This window comes from Leopardus geoffroyi, chromosome A1 (genome assembly GCF_018350155.1).
Source record: "Leopardus geoffroyi isolate Oge1 chromosome A1, O.geoffroyi_Oge1_pat1.0, whole genome shotgun sequence".
Taxonomy (NCBI): domain Eukaryota; kingdom Metazoa; phylum Chordata; class Mammalia; order Carnivora; family Felidae; genus Leopardus; species Leopardus geoffroyi.
This window is the reverse complement of record NC_059326.1, coordinates 113,916,782-113,937,925: the sequence shown is the minus strand read 5'-3', so window position 1 is coordinate 113,937,925 and position 21,144 is coordinate 113,916,782. Positions and strand designations below refer to the sequence as shown.

Below are 21,144 nucleotides of genomic sequence, written 5' to 3'. Positions count from 1 at the left end.
AGTAGAGATGCATGGCTAGGCAAATAGGTACTCAGCAGTGTGGAGGATGGGGATGGTCATGGGGGCAGCATCACTGAGGAGGTGTTGTGTGGGCCCCATCTTGAAGGAGTACTGGGTGGTCAGGCCTTCCTCCTCTGCCTGCATGCCTGTGTCCCCATTGGTACATGAGCCCCTAAAGGGGCCTGCTATGTTCATTTGTGTGTGTGTGTGGTGAGGAGTGGGGCACGTGCAGGGGCTCCAGTGGAAGGCACAGTGTGGAACCTTTAGGGAACTGCGTGTTGCTTGGAATCCATGGGATATACTAACTCTGTTTACATTTTTCCTCCTGACTTTACAATGTGGTTTGATTGGGGCGACCTCCAGGAAAACAAAACAAAAAAGGTTGAGAAGAGAAAGTTTAGATCAAAACATGGCTGCTTCTTCATGCTGTGACGTATCTGCTGAGGCAGTTGCTCACAAGCTGTAAAGACAACCTTTGTTGAGGATTTGGTTCCCTGAGGAGGTGAGCCTGGAGGCCCTGGGGCTCCCCTGAAAGCCTGGGAAACAAGGATCAGAGTCTGGGGCTTGGTTAAATGGCTCCCAGCGCTCCACTCTTAACCCCTTCCCAGGCACACAGGCACTGGACAGACTGAATTGCCTTTCCCTGGTGGAGGTAACAGCCATCATAGCTGACACTTACTAATACTCATTGAAAGCCAAGCATGTGGCAGTCACTTCACATGCATTATTTCACTTAATTACATCACCACCAAATGCAAGTATTCTAGTATGATCCCTCTTTCACAGTGGAAGAAGCTAATGATCCGAGTGGTTGAATAAGCGGTAGCGTTAAGATTTGAACCCAGCTCTCTCCGTCTCACTGTGCTCTGTTGACATGGGGAATTTGAGTTGCTTGTTAAATGAATGATCAGAATCTTGACTTCCGCTCCTAATTTTAATAGTAATAAAAAGCAGTTTAACTGAGCACTCCCTATGCACCAGGCTCTCTGTTGGCTGCTTTAAGTGTATTACTGCATTGGATTCTCACAACAAGCCTCGAAGGCAGTGCCATTATCATCTTTACTTTACTGTTGAGGAGGCAGAGCACAGATAGGTTCAGTAATTTGCCTTAGTCATATGGCTGGTAAGTTGAGAAGTCAAAATTCTAAGTGACACTTTTAATCACAGCGCCATTTTGCTAGTGCTTCTGCTCATCTACATACCGCTTTCCCTCTCCTTCCCGTCCTCCCTCCCTCCTTCTCTCTCTCATTCTCTCTCTCTTTCCCTCCCCCACTTTCTTTTTTTTCAACACATTTTTATTTAACAGTGTTTCTAAGTTTATTTTTGAGAGAGAGTATGAGTGGGTAAGGGGCTGAAAGAGGGCAGGGACAGAGGATCCAAAGCCAGCTCTGTCTCACAGCAGAGAGCCTGATGTGGATGGAGCTTGAACTCATGAACTATGAGACCGTGACCTGAGCCGAAGTTGGATGCTTAACCAACTGAGCCACCCAGGCACTCCTAACCACGTTTCTATGCCAGTCCTCTTGTTTGGTGTTGGCAGAGACAGACCCACTGTGTGACTGGGGCCTAGGCCTGTCACCTGGCCCCTCTGGTTACTGCTCCCCCTCCCTCTGTGCATGGCCCTGCCGCCCTGAAATTCCAGGAGTAGGTGCTTTCTGAGGCAGGGCATTTCCTTTTGTTTTTGTTAGAGGAAACAAACTCAGTGACGGGATATCCTCTGCTGTGTTTTCATGTTATCCAAGGGAGAGAAAAAACAAAACGGGGCCTGCTCGTGAAAAATGGAGGGGAGGCCATTTGCAAGCTAGGAGGAAACCTGTAAACTCTACTGAGGGTCATCCGAGGGCCCGTTTTCCCAGAACCTTTAACACTGGGGTGACAAGAAGCAAACCAAAAGCTTTTTGACCTGGAGTCATCTTACATCCCTGTGGTGGTTCCAGCCAGCAGCTCCTACATGCTCAGCCTCCTCCTTCCAGGAGCCAAGCAGTGCTGCCCTTGTGATTCCACCAAGCCAAGAATCCGAGCTTGGTCTCTTGTTCACAACCTGTTACTGCTGCCCCTCAAGGGAGTCAGGGAGTTGCGTTGCACACAAGATAAGAGAAGAGGAAATCCTCAGAAAGCCCTTGTTGATGTGGGAGAGGGAAATGAGGATAGCCACCTTAGGGATGTTTTGCTCTCTTTTCTTTCACAGCCTTTGGGGATTTTTGTCTGTTCCCATCATGTGCAGCCCCCAGAATCCCCATGGATGGTGCCCCAGTTTATCCTTGAGACTCAGAGTTTGAGCAGTGATTTATCTTCTGGTCTCCAAACCTTGCCCTCAGTGTTCTGACTTCCTTTACTTTTCTTCACGCCTTCCTGTATGAAGCAAGTAGTGGAAGAAAAGGCCTTTTGACTCATAGCTAATCACAGTGTAAGATCAAAGAGAGGGAAGGAGCAATTAGAGAAACCACAAGTCCCCGTTCACTTTGGGAAGTCATCTTGGGAATGCTTTTGGGCAGGAGTGGATCCAAACAGGATGGAGGGGTGGTGTATAGAGAGGTGGAAAGCCTTAGAATTTTTGCCTGCTAAGTGTGTTTTGTGAACAGTAGGGAAAAGCTATGTAGGGAGCTAGCTGTATCCAGGGAGGTTTTAAAAACTGAAAGTATAACCTAAGGAATATGTTCAGGGAGTATTTATTATTTTAATTTCTTTGGCTGGTTGTCACGAGCTTGAGAATTTAAGCACCATACCGTGCCACTGCCTTTGTGGGAAAAAAGAGGGCAAGGGGGAAGGAGGTGTGTGTCTCTCACATGCTGTCATCTTGGTTTGACTGGCAGTGCAATTTGGGGGCGGACCAGACTCTCAGAAATCCTCCTCTGTGGGGCTTAAAAGGCTGCTGTCCCTTTCTTGCCTCTTCTTAGCCTGACCCTTTTGGGGCCTGCCCCACCACTGAGTACAGTGTGTTCTGGACAGTGTTTGATTATTCCTCTCCAGCAGGGGTTCTTAGGATAACTGGTTAGAAGTTCCTGGTTCCTATTATGATCAGCTGTCCCAGCATGCTCAGGACTGAGGGGTCTCCTGGGACATAGGACTTTCAGTGCTAAAATGGGCAAAGTCTCAGCAAACCAGAGTGACCTGTCGACCTATGGCCCTAACTGTAGATTGTAGCTAGTGCTGGGTCAAGGGGGTATCACAGAAGTCGTTTGGGGATTTGAAACACAGCTTGCCTTTCCTGCTATGTATTCAGCAAGAATGGTTAATGGTTTTCTACTTAACTAGCAGGCAAAGACTAATCTGGTCCTAGAATCTGTTTGGCTGGACTGAGCAAGCTCACAGGTTAATTGCGGTTCCCAGTTTATGGGTGCTTAGTGGGGCTACCCACTAGGTGGCTGCTTAGTGGGGATGGAGCTCTGATGGTCACATTTGGAGCTACATTATAGTCTAAAACTCCCAAGAGTGGGTGAATTTACCTTTTTCCTTCTCTGGAATGAATCAGTGGTTCAAAAATGACTAAGGACATTATGTTAATTTACCGTTGGGGACATAGCATAGTGGAAGAAAGAAAGGAGAGGAGCATGCTTTCTAGAACTTTCTGGAACTCAGCTGTGTGAGGGAAGAAGTTAAGCTCATAAAGAGGAAGAGCTTGCCTTGTGGAGAGTAGGCTCTTAGCTCACTAGTAGGAGCATTGGTGGTGGAGGATAACATTGGTGGTTTCTGCCTATAGCAAGGATGAGGAAAGGCTGCCTCAGTTTTAGCACTGAAAGTCCTGTGTCCTGGGAAACGCTTCATCCCTAAGCAAACTTAGCTGTCTACCCTCGTAGTGGGACAAGGCCCAAGAATGGGCAGGGGGACAGGCTTTTTGGCCTTATTGCATGGAGTGTTCAGACATGTTTGGGGAGAAGGTCAGGGTTTAGAATTTAAATCTTGTAAAAAAAAAAAAAAAAAGACTTTTGTAGTGCCCTAAATCAGAAAAACAAAACAAATACATCTGTAGCCTAAGTCTTCCTGGGCAAGCTCTTGTGGATGAGAACAGCTGGAGTCTGGCCCAGACACTCTCCCTGAGAGTCAGGGGAGCAGCTAAGAGCAAAGGCTTGGGACGCATGGGTGTTGTTTGGGGGTGAAATGGATGCTGGGGGCCCAGAGCTAAGCAGCCTCAATGAAACTATAATGCTCTGTGATTGTTTTTTTCAAGTTTCTTTTTTGGAAAGTCATTCTCAGACTGTGTACCTTTTCCCCGAGAGTGGGGGTGGAGGGGAGCAGAGCTGGGGTCTAATAGGACTGTGCCATCTCTTCTGGGTATTTGATCCAGAGGGCAGGCTTTGGCAGCTGTGAGCAAGTCCTAGGGAAACTAGACTGGGATTGGCACCCCTCTGGCCTGCTGAAGCCAGTCTTCTCTGGCTTTTAGGAAAAACACATGCACACACACCTGAGCAGGAACTATTTCTGTCTTCCAGGATACAGCGTAAATACTCATGTGTTCTGTGACCTTTTAAAAGGAAATGCCTCTCTCCTTTCTCTGAGAATGTACCTAAAGATGTTCTTTACCATTTTTCTTTTGGATGGCAGAATACGGTGTGATTGCCTGAATCTCAAGGGGTTTGAGGGTCACTCTTTTGTTCCAGTAGATTGTAAGCTCCTTAAGAACAGGGATCTGGTTTACTGTGCTTACCCCTAAACCCCAGAACCTAGACCAGTACCTGGCATACAGATGCTTAAGTAGCGAACGCACTAGTTAACAATTTAGTCCGTGCCTTTCTGAGTGAAAATGATATGTTTAAAGCTGTAGAGAACTGCTTTCTGAAACTTGGCTGTATGTTAAAATGCTTGGGGAGCTTTAGAAACATCTCACTGGCCAGGTCACATCTCATACCTATTAAGTTAAAATCTTTGGGGGTGAGACATAGGCATCAGTATTTAAAAAATTCTCCAGGTGATTCAGTATGTAGCCAAGTAGGAGAACCAATCTATCTTGGTCTGCTTGGGCTGCCATAACAGAATACCACACAATGGGTGGCTTAAACAACAGAAGTTTGCTTTCTCCTAGTTTTGGAAATTACAAGTCCTGGGTCAGATTTCCAGCTGATTTGGTTGCTGATGAGACTCTTCCTGGCTTTTCATAAGGTCGCTTTCTTCCTGTGTCCTCACACTATAGAGAGAGGGAGAGCTGTGGTGTCTCTCTGTCTTCTTGTAATGGCCCCATCTTTATGGTTTCATTTAACCTTTATCACTTCTTTGTGGGCCCTGGTCTCCAAATACAGCCCTGTTGGGGTTAGGCTTTCACATTACAAATCTGGGAGAGGAGGGCACAAACATTCAGTCCATACGGTGGTTCCAGCAGCTGCACGCATCACCTGGATGTTCATTAGAAATGTAGGCTCTCAGGCCCCACCCTAGACCTATTGAATTGGAGCTTTAATAAGATCCCCAGAGATTTCATATATTCGTGATTGGGAGGCACTGGTGTGGAATGTAGGGATACAGAGCATCTGCTGATGCTGAGGATCTACCAAGCGGAGAGTAGTGGGAAATGGGGCTGGGGCTGCCCTGAAGGAAGTTTGGACTTAGTCGGACAGGCAGGGGAGAGCCATGCAAGACCTCGCGAGCATGGGAGTGGTATGATTGGGATGGTGCTTTAGTGAGATGATGCCCTGCCAGAAGTGTCTAGTGTCTCAGAATGTCACCTTCTCCTCCAGGTGCTGCTCCCAGCAGCCAGCTTGCTGCAGCTCATGGATGTTCGGCAGAACTGCTGTGACTTCCTGCAGTCTCAGTTGCATCCCACCAATTGCTTGGGCATCCGTGCATTTGCCGATGTGCACACCTGCACTGACCTTTTGCAGCAGGCCAACGCATATGCAGGTAACGGGGAGCTGGGGTGCTGCATCTTTCCCGAGCTTGTGGGTTTAATAACCTGCTCCTCAGAGACGGTGAGAAGAGCGCTGTGCTGGGAAGCGGTTGTGATGTAGTCGGGGAGACAAGACAGGTGGAGGGCTACTTAACAGTGAGAGTTCCACCAATCACCAAGTGGAATAGGATTAATTGCCAGACAGTCATTTTCACAAGAGAATAGGAAGGAGATCTGAGACTTTGTGGAAGGAGGAATCATTTGAGTTAGGTCTTGAAATCAGTCTTTTTTGTTGTTGTTTAAGAAAATTTCCTTTTTTTTTTTTTTAAAGTTTTATTCATTTTGAGAGAGAGAGCATGAGCAGGGGAGGGCAGAGAGAGAGGGAGAGAAGGAGAATCTCAAGCAAGTTTTGCCCTGTCAGCACGGAGCCCGATGTGGGGCTCAGACTCACAAATCTTGAGATCATGACCTGAGCCAAAGTCAAGAGTCAGACGCTTAACCAGCTGAGCCACCCAGGTGCCCTGAAAATTTCTGTCTTGATCAAAGTGTTCTATGAGTATGGTTCTAGAAGCCAAATACTACTGCAGAGCCTGTAATGATAAGCCAGAGTCCCCTGCTCTGCTTTCCCACACCAGGTCCATTCTCTATGTCCACTCAACCTTCAGTTCTGAAAGAATTAAAGGGCAGGTTCTGATTCTGCTAAAAGGTGCAACATCTACTCATTACTTCCATTTATCTAAATAAAATGTGTCACTATTTTGGATTTATTAGTTTGAGATGTTATCTGTTGACTTTTCACAGAAGTACAGGACTGAGCTTTCATGGACTTTCCCTCATGTATACACGCTCTTTCTTGCTCTATTCTCCCAGTACCATTTCTACAGCCAAGTTGAGTTACCAATTATAATTAGGTTTTTATAATCAGAAAGGCAGTTAATAATTGCTTTTTTCAGGCCTGAATTATTTTTTTATTAAAAATTTTTTTTAATTTTTAAATAATTTTTTATAATTTTTATAATTTTATAAATTTTATAATTTTATAAATTTTTATAATTTTTTAATAAAAAATTTTTTTAATGTTTATTTTTGAAAGAAAGAGAGAAAGAGAGAGTGAGCAGGGGAACGGCAGAGAGAGAGGGAGATACAGAATCCAAAGCAGGTTCCAGGCTGTGAGCTGTCATAGAGCCCGATGTGGGACTCAAACCCACAAACCGTGAGATCATGACCTGATCTCAGGCGCCCCAGGCCTGAATTTTATTCACCTTGTAATCTCACAGATGTTAGAAAATATCTAAGAAGTGCTAGTTAATATGGAATTAAGTGTAGTAAAGTCAGTATTAGGCATAGACTGTGACATTATGTTGCATTACTTTGTTGGGGAGTATATTTGTTCACCGATGCTTGAATGCCTATGTTGGACATATTTTAGGTGCTGGAGAAGTAGTAGAAAACTAAACAAGTCTCTGCTCTTATGAAAAAAAAAATTCCTACCACCAATCCTTGTAAGACAGATTTTTGTAAGAATTGAACATCAGGGGCACCTGGGTGGCTCAGTCGGTTGAGCGTCCAACTTCATCTCGGGTCATGATCTCGGGGTTCGTGAGTTTGAGCCCCGCATCGGGCTTTGAATTGACAGCTCAGAGCTTGGAAACTGCTTCAGATTCTGTGTCTCCTTCTCTCTCTGCCCCTCTCCCTCTCGTGCTCTGTCTCTCTCAAAAATAAGTAGACATTTAAATGAATGAATGAATGAATGAATGAATGAATGAATTGAACATCAGATAATGGGCTGATTCCACATCAGATAATGGGCTGATTCCATTCCGTTTCTCTGCCAGAGCTTGTCATGCTCTTATTTTAGTGGGGTTTTGGGAGGGAACAGAGATCGACATGAATGTTCAGTCCACCATGTTTAGCTGGAAAGAAATCTTCACTGATATTTATTTTGACTCGAGGACAAAGAAGGATCATGGGTGGCCCAGGCAATGGGTCTAGTCATTTTAATCAATAGATTCACTCATGGCTCCCTCTTTCCCTTGCACTAAAGTGTCTCATTCTTCCCCCTGCCCAAACAAATACCATCTGTCTTTGTGTCTCCTATTCATCCCGTGTCTGGAAATGAGCCAAGGGCCTGTTGCCTGTCCACCTGTCAGCTCCCTGTGCTGTGTTAGTCATTCAGTCCACAAGGCAGTACGCATGTGCTCTATTTCTTGGAATCCTTGTGTTCTTTTATCAACCTCTCAGACTCTAGGAGCCTACATCGATTCTCATTTCTCTCTCAAGTCTGTTTCAGACACAGTTGGTAAGATGATGATTCTTATGAAGGACATTCCCCAGTGGTCCCAGTTCTGAATTCTGCTGACTCTTCCTGACTCTGAACCTTGAGTCTCCTGTTTCTTTGCTCCCACTCCTGTGCCCTCTTTTTCCTTTCTATCTTTCACTTTCTTTCTTCTTTTTTTTCAAGGAGCCCTTTCTCTGCCTAGAGAGGGCTCCCAGCCCGGCCTTCGAAGAGGGTTGTGCTCAGGCTTTGCTTCACCAGGAGCCAAGAGCTTGGCCAAGGCCCAGGTCAACTTGTGAACATCTGCTGGTATAGGGGCAAAGGGAGAGTGCTTACATGCCAGCAATTCTCTTTTTCTTCCTTGTCTCCCCTCCCTAGCCTTCTCCTTCTGCACAACATTTGCAAGTATGTGTAGTTTTGTGTTTTGGAGTCGGCTGACAACAATTTTCTGAAGTTTGGGTTGTGTATTTAACCCCCAACTTTGACAAGTTCCTTGGTTCTTTCCCCCACATTCACAAATTGTGTCTTCCCCCAGTGGTCCTTTCACTGTCTGATGGTGACAAACACTTGTGGGAGGATGGGGAGTATGCTGTTGGAACACATTGTTGTCTTGATACTCCTTCATCCTGATGCTGTCATGGTGATTGGCTTCTGTCAGCGTTGTGGGTGTTTGTGCACACAGATGTGTATATAGATATCCTGTTGAATTATTTTTAGTTGGCATTTATTGAGCTGCCACTTTGGGTCACACCCTATGCTAAGTATTTTATGCACATCATCTCATTTAATGCATGAAATAGCTAAGGAAACTAAGGCACAGAGAAGTGAAGAAATTAGTTGGTGTCACACAGCTGGTAGAGACAGAGGCAGGGTTCAAACCCCATAGCATTGACTCAAGAGCCAGTGTTTGTAACTACTACATTCTTTGGCTCCAGGCTCCATTTGGACATAGGTGGGCCTGTGGATTGGTAACTGATGAGTGTTGGTACCTAGAGTTGATGTTTTTCATTGGAAATGTGAGCCTGGAAGACTGTGCCATGTAGTCACCATGTAGACAGATGACCAGCTTCTCTGCTAGACTCAGGGTGTTTAGTCATCTTTGGGTGGAGAAGTGAGATGTGGACATCTTCTCTTCGCTGTTAGGCTGCCCCCTCATTGCTCATGTGAGTCCTCCTACTTTTCCTGTCACTGCTAGTGTCACTTGAGGCTGAGAGTTTCCTCCCTGTGGAGCCTTGTGTGGAGCCTGTGACCATCTCTTGCTCGTAGTTTTTCTGTAGGCCTCAGCCATGCACAGCAGGGAAGCCATGGTAATGCAGAGGTTGATAAGACCTCAACGGAAAGATTTTAGAAGAAATATGAAGGTAAGATTGTGAAGTGTTTTGAGAAGCATGTGTGAAATGATGATCCACACTTAATCCCTCATACCTACCCACTGATGTGAGTGTGCTTTGTTTCTTTGTTCTTGTACCCCCTGATTTTAGATGGAACCTGGCATTCTCTGCCATCAATGCCTCTTGAGACAAAGCTGATGTCTTGTCCCCATCCCACTGTAAGTGGGCACCAAGCAGGGTCACATACAAGGGGCAGGCAGTATCAGCCCTTGTGGTCACAGGCTTGCCTACCCCATGCCTTTCATTAGGAGGTGTTTTAAACCAAGAAACTACAAGGAGACCATCCAGTTCAAAACTAGGGATCAGACCAGCCATCACTTGGAGCTGAGTGACCCTAGGCCTTTTTTCCCTTTCCGTGATGGGGGTAGTACATCCTGCTCTTTTCCAGGATGGCTTTGGGCATGGGAGGACAGGGAGGAGAGCCTCCTGCAGAAGTAGGCACCGCCATAGGGGCTGTACTTCAGAGCCTCCCCACCCATCTCGTGATCTATAGTAACAGGGCCTCTCATCTGGGTCATGGTGGAGAGATGAGTCTCCTCAGATCAGCACCATGGCTGCTACTTGGGAGAGAGGACCACTTCCAGAGCTTCTGATTTTGGTTTCTCTTTATCCAGATACACAGGCAGGTATGTCCTGCTTCCCATGCCCTCCCTAGTCTCTGGCTAGCTGGCCAATGCCTGCACTTGTTCATGGCCTCCAGTTTTACCTCTGAATTCTATTCTTTTCTTTTCTCCAACACAAACTTTCTTTTGCTGTTGTTATTGCTCTTGTTACTGCTGTCTTAGTAGAAAACCACCCCTGATCATTAAAGGAAAATCAGATAGGCAGAAAGAGCAGGCAAAGCACCACAATTCTACCCAGAGAGGACCACAGTCAGCACCTTGACATAGAGCTTTCTCCATCTTTTTCATTGCATATGTATGTTTTCCAGTTTAAAAAACCCCTTTGTAGTATATTCCAAACACCCTTTCATGTTAGCAGGAACATTGCTATACCATTATTATTGAAATGAATTTATTCAATAAAATTCAACTTATATTCATAAAAAAATTCAATCAGTACACAAAGTTACAAAACACAAAGTCCATTTATCTCATGCCCTGTCTGTGAAGGGCACTGATCCCTGACTCTGAAGGGAACGATCTTGGGTAATCGTATGGAATATATATATATATGTGTGTGTGTGTATATATATATATATATATTGCTTTCTAACATACCTAAATAGATGTGTTCTGTACTCATTGTACTTTTTCTTGACTTATACAAAATCTTGGAGTTCTTTCCGGACCCTTGTGCATGGCTACATCTTGTTGCTTTTCTCTGCTGCATCATATGGATGGACTACAACTTATTTAACCAATCCTCAACTGGTGGATATTAATGTTACCTGTTTTTTCTTTCATATACAATGCTTGAGTGAGGATTCTTATACCTGCTATTTTGGAGTACAACTGTTAGTGTGTAAGCAATAGTGAGGTTGTCCCTATAGAGTATCATCTAAGTGCATAAAGTAGCTCAAAGAGAGTGTGCATTAAAAAAAATTGATAGATATTGCCCAATTGCTCTCCAAAAAATGAAAGTATTTTTAAGGGGAGCTCTTGCCTCTGATAAGTCTTGAGCCCTCTGGTGAAGGCACCAAGAGGCAGATACAGTATAGCTCTGAGAGGGGGATCACCTCTCTCCCCCCAGCTGCCTGATTGGCTTCCTGTTTGGAATGGCCCTGTCTCTTCCTGCTGTGGCAGTCCCCTCTGCTTCCTCCAGGTCCACTTTCCCCCTCCAGGTTATGTCCCCAGATTTTTGCTGTGATATTTGATTCTGGGGTGGGGGAGGGTTGTCCCCCAATTTAGAAGCTGACTGCTTTGACCCTTGCCCCCAGCTGATGGGTAGCTAGCAGCTGAGAAAGGGACCCTGGTGTTTGGTGCAGCCTGTTTCTTAGCCATCATTATTGTTTCCAGGGCTGCTTAATCTTTAACCTCGTTGGCCAGGGCCCTGGTTTATTGGGACTCTGTTGCTTGATAATTGGGCAGCCATGTACTGGGCCATCAGCAGAACTGGTTGGGAGGGATGTTAATGGGACCCCATTAATGAAATGCCAATTAAAATTCCTTGGACATGTTGTTTACATCAGTCTGCCAAAGCTGAGCTATAGTCCTTCAGCCATGGGATGGAAAAGCCATCAGATTTCACGTGTTCATGGAGAGAAATAGCCTTCTTTTGACTGAGTCACTTGAGATCATGGAACAAAGTGACTAAATTAAGGGCAACCAAAAAAAAAAAAAAAACATTGACAAATCACTTAAAAAACATGAACCTCTGACTCAGCAAGGGTTGTCTTTGGAATTGCTGCCTCCAACTTGGCATCATGAAATGACGACAGTGATGGTAACGGTAACCGTAGGAGGTTTTACCATTTTGCTGAACATTTGCTAGGTGCCAGGCATGGTGCTACATGTTTCCCAGGCATGACTTCATTTTGGCCACGTGGCCACGAGAGGTAGTTTCCATTTTTCCGATTTATACATGAAGAAGCTGACACTCCAGAAAGGTTTAGTGATCTTGGCCAAGATCACATCGTAAGTGACAGTGCCAGGATTCATAGTGAGGCTGTCTGATGCGGGAGACTGTGCTCTGAGCCCAAGTTATTTTCACATCCACCCAGTCCAGCCTCGCTGCCCATCACGCTTGTCTCACTCCTGCCTCCCCAATTTTCTGTGCTAACTTGAGGGGGGCAAATGAAGCAGTAGTGTAAGATGCAGGTGGTTTTTGTTGCTAGATGTCTCATTTTGGAGAACAAGTTTCTTTTAGGAAACTCTCCCTATCCTTCTATGCTCTGGGTAACAGGGAATTCTGATGTTGAATCAATAACACTGATAAATGGGCATTTTTCATGTAGCTTCTTGGTGTGTGTGTGTGTGTGTGTATGTGTGTGTGTGTGTGTGTGCACATGCATGTTAGAAAGGGGGAGAGATAACACATGTATCTAGAATGAAGTCAATGGGGAAAGGAGGGGGAGAAGTAGTGATATTTAGAGTCTGAGGGCTGGTGGTCATGATCCTTGTGGGAGATGGTTAACGTAGATCTCTTTCTTTTTTCACTATTTAAGGAATTTTTATTAAAGCAAGAATTTGATAATCCAAATTACATTTCCTTGCTCAGTTATCAATTCTGTTATTTAAAACAGAAGTGACATTCTGAGCTATTCCACAGTAAAGAATTACAAAAATTAAAGAAAGGAATGCTTTAAATGTTTGTACTTTGCTAAAACTGTGGGCCTTGAAAGCCAAATCCTGATTCAGGAAAGCTTACTTCTGCCCTCCAAAAAATAGGGCAGTAGGGGAGAGAGAGATGTAAAGCAGTTCTGTTTTGTTGTTTTACCCTGATAAAATGTTTTGATCCTGTTTGTGTGTTCACCTGTGTCAACCAGTCTTTTCTTGGGGGGTGGGGATGGGAGGGTATGACCAGTGGTTCAGGTCAGAGTTACTCATGCCTGTTCCCTGGGGCTGCTGGGCCTGGAATAATGGGGTTTATTTAATCTCTGCAGGTCAGAGAAGTCGTAGATGGATTTTCAGTTCCATTTGTTCTGGGCTTGTAGTTTAGATGAACCTGATTAAAGGTTTATTTCATCCCATCAAAAGTTTGGAATGGGTTTGGAATTAACTTGGGAGGTTGCGCAAGCCCTAGGCAGTCGATCCTGAAGAATGGGTAGGGAAGCACAATATATGCAGATGTGCTTGACACTGAGAATTCAGTTTCAAACAAGGCAAACTCAAACAAGGTAGACCCTGCCCTCATGGGATGCACAGTCCCAGTATGAAAGAAAGACCTCAGACGATACAATGGGTCTATTAGGGGTATGATAATTTTTATTTTCTGTTTTGGGGGCTTTGGAGACACAGAAGACTCTCACTTCATCTAGCCTGGTGGTGGGTAGGCGGATTAGGGAAGAATCTCAATTCAAGGGTTAGGTCTGAGATTTGAATCCAGGAATGATGCCAGAATGTTCAGAACACGCCTCTCCTAAGGTTGTTTTTAAAGAAAGGTCTTCAGATTCATATTCTCTTTGTCTGTCTGTGGTAGTAACCCTAAGACAGATTCTTAGGGTGCTCCAACGTTAATATTGAATGTTACTACAACGGCCTGCTTAGGACAAATTATTACGATCGTGGGGACGAAGAATGTTTACTGTTGTAATCATACAGCCTTGGTTTCAAAACCTGGCTCTACCACTTACTGCTGCGTGATCATAAGCACATGACTAAATACCTTCTTTTTTTTTTTTTATTTTTTTTATTTTATTTTTTTTTATTATTTTTTATTATTTTTTAATTTTTTTTTTTTCAACGTTTATTTATTTTTGGGACAGAGAGAGACAGAGCATGAACAGGGGAGGGGCAGAGAGAGAGGGAGACACAGAACCGGAAACAGGCTCCAGGCTCTGAGCCATCAGCCCAGAGCCCGACGCGGGGCTCGAACTCACGGACCGCGAGATCGTGACCTGGTTGAAGTCGGACGCTTAACCGACTGCGCCACCCAGGCGCCCCGACTAAATACCTTCTTGAGCTTCTATCTCTTTATTTGTAAAATGTGAATATTGATACTTTGGCAGGGCTTTTGGGAGAAGTAAGTGCCACAATATATGTAAAATGCCTAGCACAATGTTAGCTACTATTAGGAAATGCCCTCAACTTTCTCCTGCTTCCTTGAAAAGATCCAACTTTGTGCCCAGAACAAGTCTTTTCTCATGCTTTCAGCTTTGGGAAGATATGTGTATGTTGCTTGGTGGGGAAAGGAGTTGAAATTCTCTGGTGTCCTTTCACTTTTCCATAATTTCTCATCCAAATATACAGGAACAGGCATACTGTGTTTCATTAAATCAAACTTGCAACTTACAGTGTTTGTCACTTATGGTAAAGGCTGGTTAATTAGGAATGTTAACCAAAAGAACTTTTTTTCCCCCTCTCTGTTTCCACTTCTCTTTAAGGAAACATAAGCAAAAAGACTAGAAGAGTTAGAGTTGATTATTGGAGAGTTCACCTTCAAGGGGCTAGCCCACACTCCCTGCATACCCCACCTGTCCCCCAAGTTCTAGCCTGACTGCCTCTCTACTGCATCTCCTGGAGTCTGGCACAGTTTTTCATACTTTGTACTTGTTCTGTAAACATGTGTTAGATGAGTGAAGATATAGCCTCGGCTCTAGCTAGCCTGAGCTATTGCTGTTGTCTACACATGGTCTGAATTTTCCTGCTTCCATGCTGTTATTTGTATTTCGAGTGCTTCTCCCAGTCATGGCCGTATGGACTTGGGGTTGGAGTTACTGATGTCTTGTCTTACCCCTCTTAGAAGCCAGTAGGCTCCTTGTAGGCATCGGCTCCACTTTCTTCATTAAAAAAAAAATTTTTTTTAATGTTTATTTATTTTTGAGACAGAGAGAGACAAAGCATGAACGGGGGAGGGTCAGAGAGAGAGGGAGACACAGAATCTGAAGCGGGCTCCAGGCCCTGAGCTGTCAGCACAGAGCCCGACGTGGGGCTCGAACTCACGGACTGTGAGATCATGACCTGAGCCGAAGTCGGACGCTTAACCGACTGAGCCACCCAGGCGCCCCCGCTTTCTTCATTTCTGAAGAAACACTGCATCTGGCACATTATACATTAACAGCTATGGAGCACTTGCAAGGATTTCAGTCAATGTGAGTTACCTATATTTGCTTATTTAACGCCCATATACCTTTGTGAGATAGGTAGTATTATTAGCCCCATTTAAAAGATGAGAAAACTGTAGGCTTAAAGAAATTGAATAACATATCAATAGAAAGTTTGTTGAACTTGATGGAATTAAAGTGGGTCTCTAAGGGCTTTGGCTGTTCACAGACAGGACCTGCAGTCCCAAGGATGTCTCTGATAATGGAGGAAAAGCTTCTCTGTTGGAGAGCAGAGCTGCCCACAGAACTGGACTTTGCGAAGTAGAAATGTGGGCTGATATAATGTTCATCCTTCATCTCAAAAAGGATGGTTAAGAATTATTAACCATAGTAATAACCATATTATCGTCTCCTAGCTTCAAAACAACCTTGAGACGTAAGTCAGCTATTATAGTCCCATTTAATGGATGATGAAGCAAAAGCCTAGAAAGAAGTGATAATAAGAGGTGGAGTTAGGACTTATACCCAGGCCTTGTCATTCTTAGCCAAGATTCTTGACTATGTTCTCCTTTAATACAGCAAGGCAAAGCAAAGAATCCACAAACAAACAAGTGTTAAAGGTAGAAGATTCTCATAGGAGGTACCTTCTGGGAGCAGTGGTGTTTCTTTCTGGGAAGCAGCTGGGAAGAGGGCTGATTTGAATACAAAGTCTGCTGGGGAGCTTCTGTCTCCCAGGAAGTCAAGTTGGACAGAGCACCCTGTTCCTGTTGTTCTATCTTATGGTTTCTTGTGTGTTGCTAACAGAAAGGGGGGGGGTTGATCCCCAGGCTCTGGGGACTCAACCCTGTCTCCTTAGACAGAAGGGGAAGGGAAGAAGTTTCCCTCTTTGCTTCCTTTCTCTTTGTTTTCCTGCTCATGCCCTGCAAGTCTCCTGGGTCCCAGGGTCCCAGCCTTGGGTGGGGAGCTGCTACCCTCTCCCTACCAGCTGCCCACTCCCTACCAGCTGCTGCTTCTGGTGGGAGGATTTCTGGAGGGGTTTCAGTGGGAGGTTCCAGATGGGCCAAGCAGCAGCCCACTTCAGAATGAAGGGACCTAGATTCAAATTCTGCAGTGCCCCAGAGGGTGACAGATGGGAAGTGTGGGGGCTGTTTGCTGCCTTGATTGATCTTTGAGAATTTCTGCATTGTTCACCAAGCCACCTAGAATACACATCGCTGCACTTCATCTTCTTCCTTTTCAAAATGCAGGCGCATCTACTTTCGGCTTTATGAGCTATGAGGAAGTACTTTTCACACCCCAGATTTTAACTTCTTACCTCCTCCTGTTCTCTTTCTTCTTTTCTCTCCTCCAAATGTCAGGGTTTTGGTCAGCCAAAGATAAAGGTAGAGAGGCTGTGTGTGGTTCTGGGCCACAGGGATGTGGTGCTGGTTTGCCTGAACTCTCCTGCTGAGCTCAGCCTTGGCTGGTCCACAGAGTCTAGATGTCCTGCATTTTATTTTAGTGTGGTGACTGCTTTTTCTCTCCACTGTTTCTTGCTGTTGCCAACAGATGGAGGTCTCTGGTCCAAAGACTTCTTGGATCAGAAAGGGCCTGTAGGGAGAGTCCTGTTGCTTTCTCAGGCCTCAAGGCCAAGAACTAATTCCCACCATCCAAAGGAGATTGTTCACTTGCTTTTATTTAAAAATCTTGAGGAATGAATCCTTTAAAAATAGTGCCATGTAGTCTTAAATATTCCCACAGTTAGGGAAGTCTTGAATGTCTAACCTAAAATCTAAGCTTTAACTAAAGGCTGTTTCCTGTTGACATATGGAGAAGGAAGACAAGATTCTTCTCACTTTATGGCATTTGCTTCTCTTCGTAAAGGATCTGCCTTTTAAATTTATTTTGTCATGTCCAAACATTCCTGAGCTTCATGATGGACGAGCTTTAACTATAGGCTCAGTGATACATTAGGCTGGTAGGGAACAAGTGGGGAGCCCCTTTGTCCAGTGAAAGATAGACAAGATGGTTTATAACTGGATGTCTGAGAGTAAAATATGGACATTTGGAGGCTCTGGATGAAGGGTATGTGGGAATTCTTTGGGTCCGAAAGTATTTCAACTTAAAGTTTAAAATGATTTTTGTAAGAAATGATGTAAATCTTCCTTGTTTGGCTTAAAAAAATTTTTTTAAGTTTATTTATTTTGACAGAGAGTGCTCAGGAAGGGGAGAGAGAGAGGGAGAAAGAGAGATAGAGAAAGAGAGAGTCCCAAGAAGGCTCTGCACGGTCAGCATGGAGCCCCATGCAGGGCTCAAATCCACGAACCTTGAGACTGTGACCTGAGCTGAAATCAAGAGTTGGATGCTTAACTGACTGCACCACTCAGGTGCCCCTTCTTTGTTTGCTTTTAAGAAGGTGATGAATGTAAGAACAGAGCTTAGCATGCTGATTTCCTTTTCATTATATGGCTGCAGCAGGGTTGCTTCCCAGGGACGGAGGGACTCTGAACCTCACTAGAGGAGCTAGCCAAACCAAGGGTGGGTAGCCCTTTATGGGAACAGGGAGGTATGGCTGTATAGATTTATCCAAGAAGCTACAAGGCTAGAGAGAGGCCAGCAGAGAAAGAAGAGGGGAGGCCTGGAGCCCAGAGGGCAGGGAGTGCAGATACTCCTTGGGGCAATGGGGTAGAACCCCTAGAGGACTGAGAATCATGGAGGCCAGCCTGGGGCAATTGCCAAAGGTCCCAATTCCAGAACCTCCTGCACCAGGAATTGTCAGCTCATGGGCCACTTTACCTTGGCAGAGCTTGCAAAAATACTTTGACACTTCCTTTCCCATCACAGCACAGGAGGGAGGCAAAACAAGCTGTCGTGTCCCCATTCTACAGAGGGATAGTGAGACCTAGGATGGTGATGCTGTTGGCTCAGGAACACAGTTTGCAAATGGAAAAGTCAGAATTCAAATCTAGGTTCCTTCCTTCTGAAGTGCATACTCTTATGCTGACATTTTACTGTCTCTCTAATAGCAGGATGGTGGCCTGGGCAAATCTCAGGGTAGGAATTGTCCTTGGCATTTTCCCTGCATGGACATCTGGCCTGTGTGTTTTGTCTCATTCTAGCTGTTCCCAAATTCTCCTCTATCTTAATGGTCTCCACTGGCCCGCCTGTCACAGACTGTTCCTCCTGGTGGTAGGGGGCAACATGTCAGGACAGATGCTGAGTCAGGCCTCCTTGTGAATCAGAGACTGTAGTAGGCTTGACTTGGGACATGAAGGATGATGCCTTCTGCCAGCCTTGAAATGTTGACTTTGTACCAGAACCTCCAGAGACTTCCAGCCACACAGCAGTTCTGACCCACTTTTGTTTGGCTGAGCTGCAGGGGGCACAGTGTGCAAATCTGCCAGCTTGCGCCTTGAGGGCGAATGAGCTCAATTAAGTAGGCAGGTCCCAGTGAAGCTTTTCTGCAACGCCATTATTAATCTCATGGAGCATGGAAGAAAATATAACCTAACGTCTCTCTGCTCCATTTTCATCTATGGCAATGTTTGGGAGGGAGGATCATACAGAGGGATGTCTTTGCTGCCACATTAAGAGGCTAGTTTCCCTTCAGCCAGGATGTACTGTCTTTCTCTGTGTGTCCTTATTCCTCATGCCCACCCCCAGAGTCCCCAGGACTCCACTCTGAATTTCACAGATTGCCATGATCGTGATTCATGGAAGGGCAGGAAGAGTGTTGTAACTTTGTTTTCTGAACTTCTGGTTTTTTTTGTTTTTTTTGTGTGTGTGGTGTGTGTGTTTTGTTTTTATGTTTTTGTTTTTTGTTTTTTTTTTTTGGAACAGAGCAGCACTTTCCAGAGGTGATGCTGGGGGAAGAATTTCTTAGCCTCAGTCTGGACCAGGTGTGCAGCTTGATATCCAGTGACAAGCTGACCGTTTCTTCAGAGGAGAAGGTATGGCATGGGCCTTTGGTGAAACAGGAGCCTCACGCATGAGGCGGTTGTGGGAGGGAGTTGTGGTTTGGTGAGATATTTTTTTCTTCTTCAGTGGAAAAAAAAGGATCTTATTTTTTGTCCTTTTAAATAATTAGAAAAGGGCCTTTTGGCCCATGACTACTACCTTTGGTGTCTGGACCCTTTGAGAAAGAAATAACAGTGGTGATGATGATGGTGACAAATCTGCCTCCATTAACTTGATGTTTAGAGTTTCCTACACACTCTGCTAAGTGCCTTATTCCCTGTAGTTCTCTCAGCCTTCACTACAACCTATGAAGCAGGCACTGCTATAGCCCCCACATTACAGATGAGGAAGATTAACTTGGAGGAATTAATTAGCTTGTCTGAGTTCACTCAGCTGGTCACTGCAGAGTTGGGGTCTCCCAGTCACCTGGTCTTAACCACTGTCCCACCTGGCTTCTTGGGAGCATCATTGAGCATTTACGCCAGAGCAGGCCTTTGGGGAACATCTAATAGGGGATTGAAACTTTTACTGATGAGGAAACTGAGGCCCAGAGAGGGAATAGGATCTGATGGGGGTCATGCCGTCAGTGGCCATTGCAAAACTAGACCCCAAGTCTCTTGATACCTAGTTCCCTAACTCATCGACCATGCACCACTTTGTGCTGCAGGCTTGACTTCTGCCCACAGATTTAGCTGCACCGTGACTGCGGATCTATTCTACCTCTAGGTTTTCTCTCTCACTGACCCTCTGCTTGGACTATTCTCCCCTTCTGTCTTCACCTGGGTGAATTCCAAACCAGTTCCCATTCTATTTCTACCAGGAAGAACTTTATTGCAGGAGATGTAGTCTACTGTACTGAAAATAACGTGAACTTTGGTGTTGGCCAGTGGGGTCCAAATCTCATTGCTAGTATTTACAAACTAGTTGGTGACCTTGGGTGAGATACTTTGCTTCTCCATCTGTTTACTCACATAGAGAGTGAGTGTAGTAATAGAGCGTATTCCACAGGGTGATTGTGGGGATTAAATGGGATAGGGTGTGTAAAATGTCTGGTATCATACCTGGGACCTAGTAGGTGCTCATTCACTGTTAGCTGATTTTATTATGGACCACGCATCTGGAATTAATTCCTTTCTCTTCTGTGTTCCTGGATAACACTCACCTTGTTCTGCTTTTAATTGTAATTAGTTCTGAGCCCATCTTACCTCCTTCATTCAACTGTAAGTTTCTAGATGGTAGCAACCACATCTTATTCTCCTCTGCATCCTCAGAGATGCTCAGTAAATGTTTCTTGGATTGTCTTAGTCCATTCATAGTATCCAAGCTTGAAATCCTTTTCTGAGGAAAATATTTAAGGAAAAGTTCTTGCAAAGGATTTTACACTGGAGATGAGTATCCAAGGGGTATGTGTCCAGAGAATGGGGTGGAATCATAAGCCCCAGCCTGTTGTCCTGCAAAAGTTAGATCAAGAAGAAAAGCAGTTGTTTACTGAATCCATGGGCTGCCCGAAGACTTCAGAGAGATTTCCAGAAGGCACAACAAGCTGGACTCTCCCTTAGGCTCAGTGAGGCTTCTGTTTCCATTAACTGATGTAAAATATCACCTTCAGCGTAAAGAATGCCTCTGGCCAGCCGGTGAGCACCTTTCGCCCCAGCCTCAGCAGCAAAGACTTCTTGCCAAGCCTGTTTAACATCTTCTCTGGATTGTACTACTCAATTGGCACAATTTGATGGAATGAACTACTTAGTTGACTGACCATGTGGTTGTCGGTGCAGTTGGTCAGTTTGGGCTCTGCTTGCGTATATCCTTAGGTATATTCTGAGAAAATTTAAATAGCCATACAAGCACCAGGATTTGAATCAACCTAGGAGTATTTGGCTTGAGAGGGGGGGTACCCTGCCACTTTAGCTCCTGTTGGCCCATCCATCCTGCTCTAGATCATAGTAAGCTTTCTTCAGGTGAGAGCTTATCTATCCTTGTTAAGTGGTGGTGGTAGAGGTGGGTTGTCAGTGGGGCCAGGCTTTTTAGTGCCCTGGAAACCACTTGGGCTTTGGACTCAGGCATACCTGGTTCCGTGTTC

General features: G+C 45.0%; 1 protein-coding gene and 1 long non-coding RNA gene across 11 annotated transcripts in view; one reads left to right on the top strand and one right to left on the bottom strand.

The window, feature by feature from the left end:
• The window catches only part of KLHL3 (kelch like family member 3), a 286,180-nt gene that overhangs the window by 213,495 nt on the left and 51,541 nt on the right, over positions 1-21,144 (top strand). For all 10 annotated transcript variants that reach the window (XM_045490046.1, XM_045490032.1, XM_045490038.1 and 7 more), the window contains 2 exons: positions 5,670-5,832; positions 18,948-19,057. In XM_045490046.1, coding sequence (XP_045346002.1) covers positions 5,670-5,832; positions 18,948-19,057 — 273 coding nt within the window. The remainder of the gene's footprint in view (positions 1-5,669; positions 5,833-18,947; positions 19,058-21,144) is intronic.
• On the bottom strand, positions 12,574-14,417 carry LOC123604271. Its single transcript, XR_006715278.1, has 2 exons — positions 14,039-14,417; positions 12,574-13,750 (listed from the first exon to the last, which is right to left on the bottom strand). It is a non-coding gene; the product is annotated as an uncharacterized LOC123604271 (long non-coding RNA).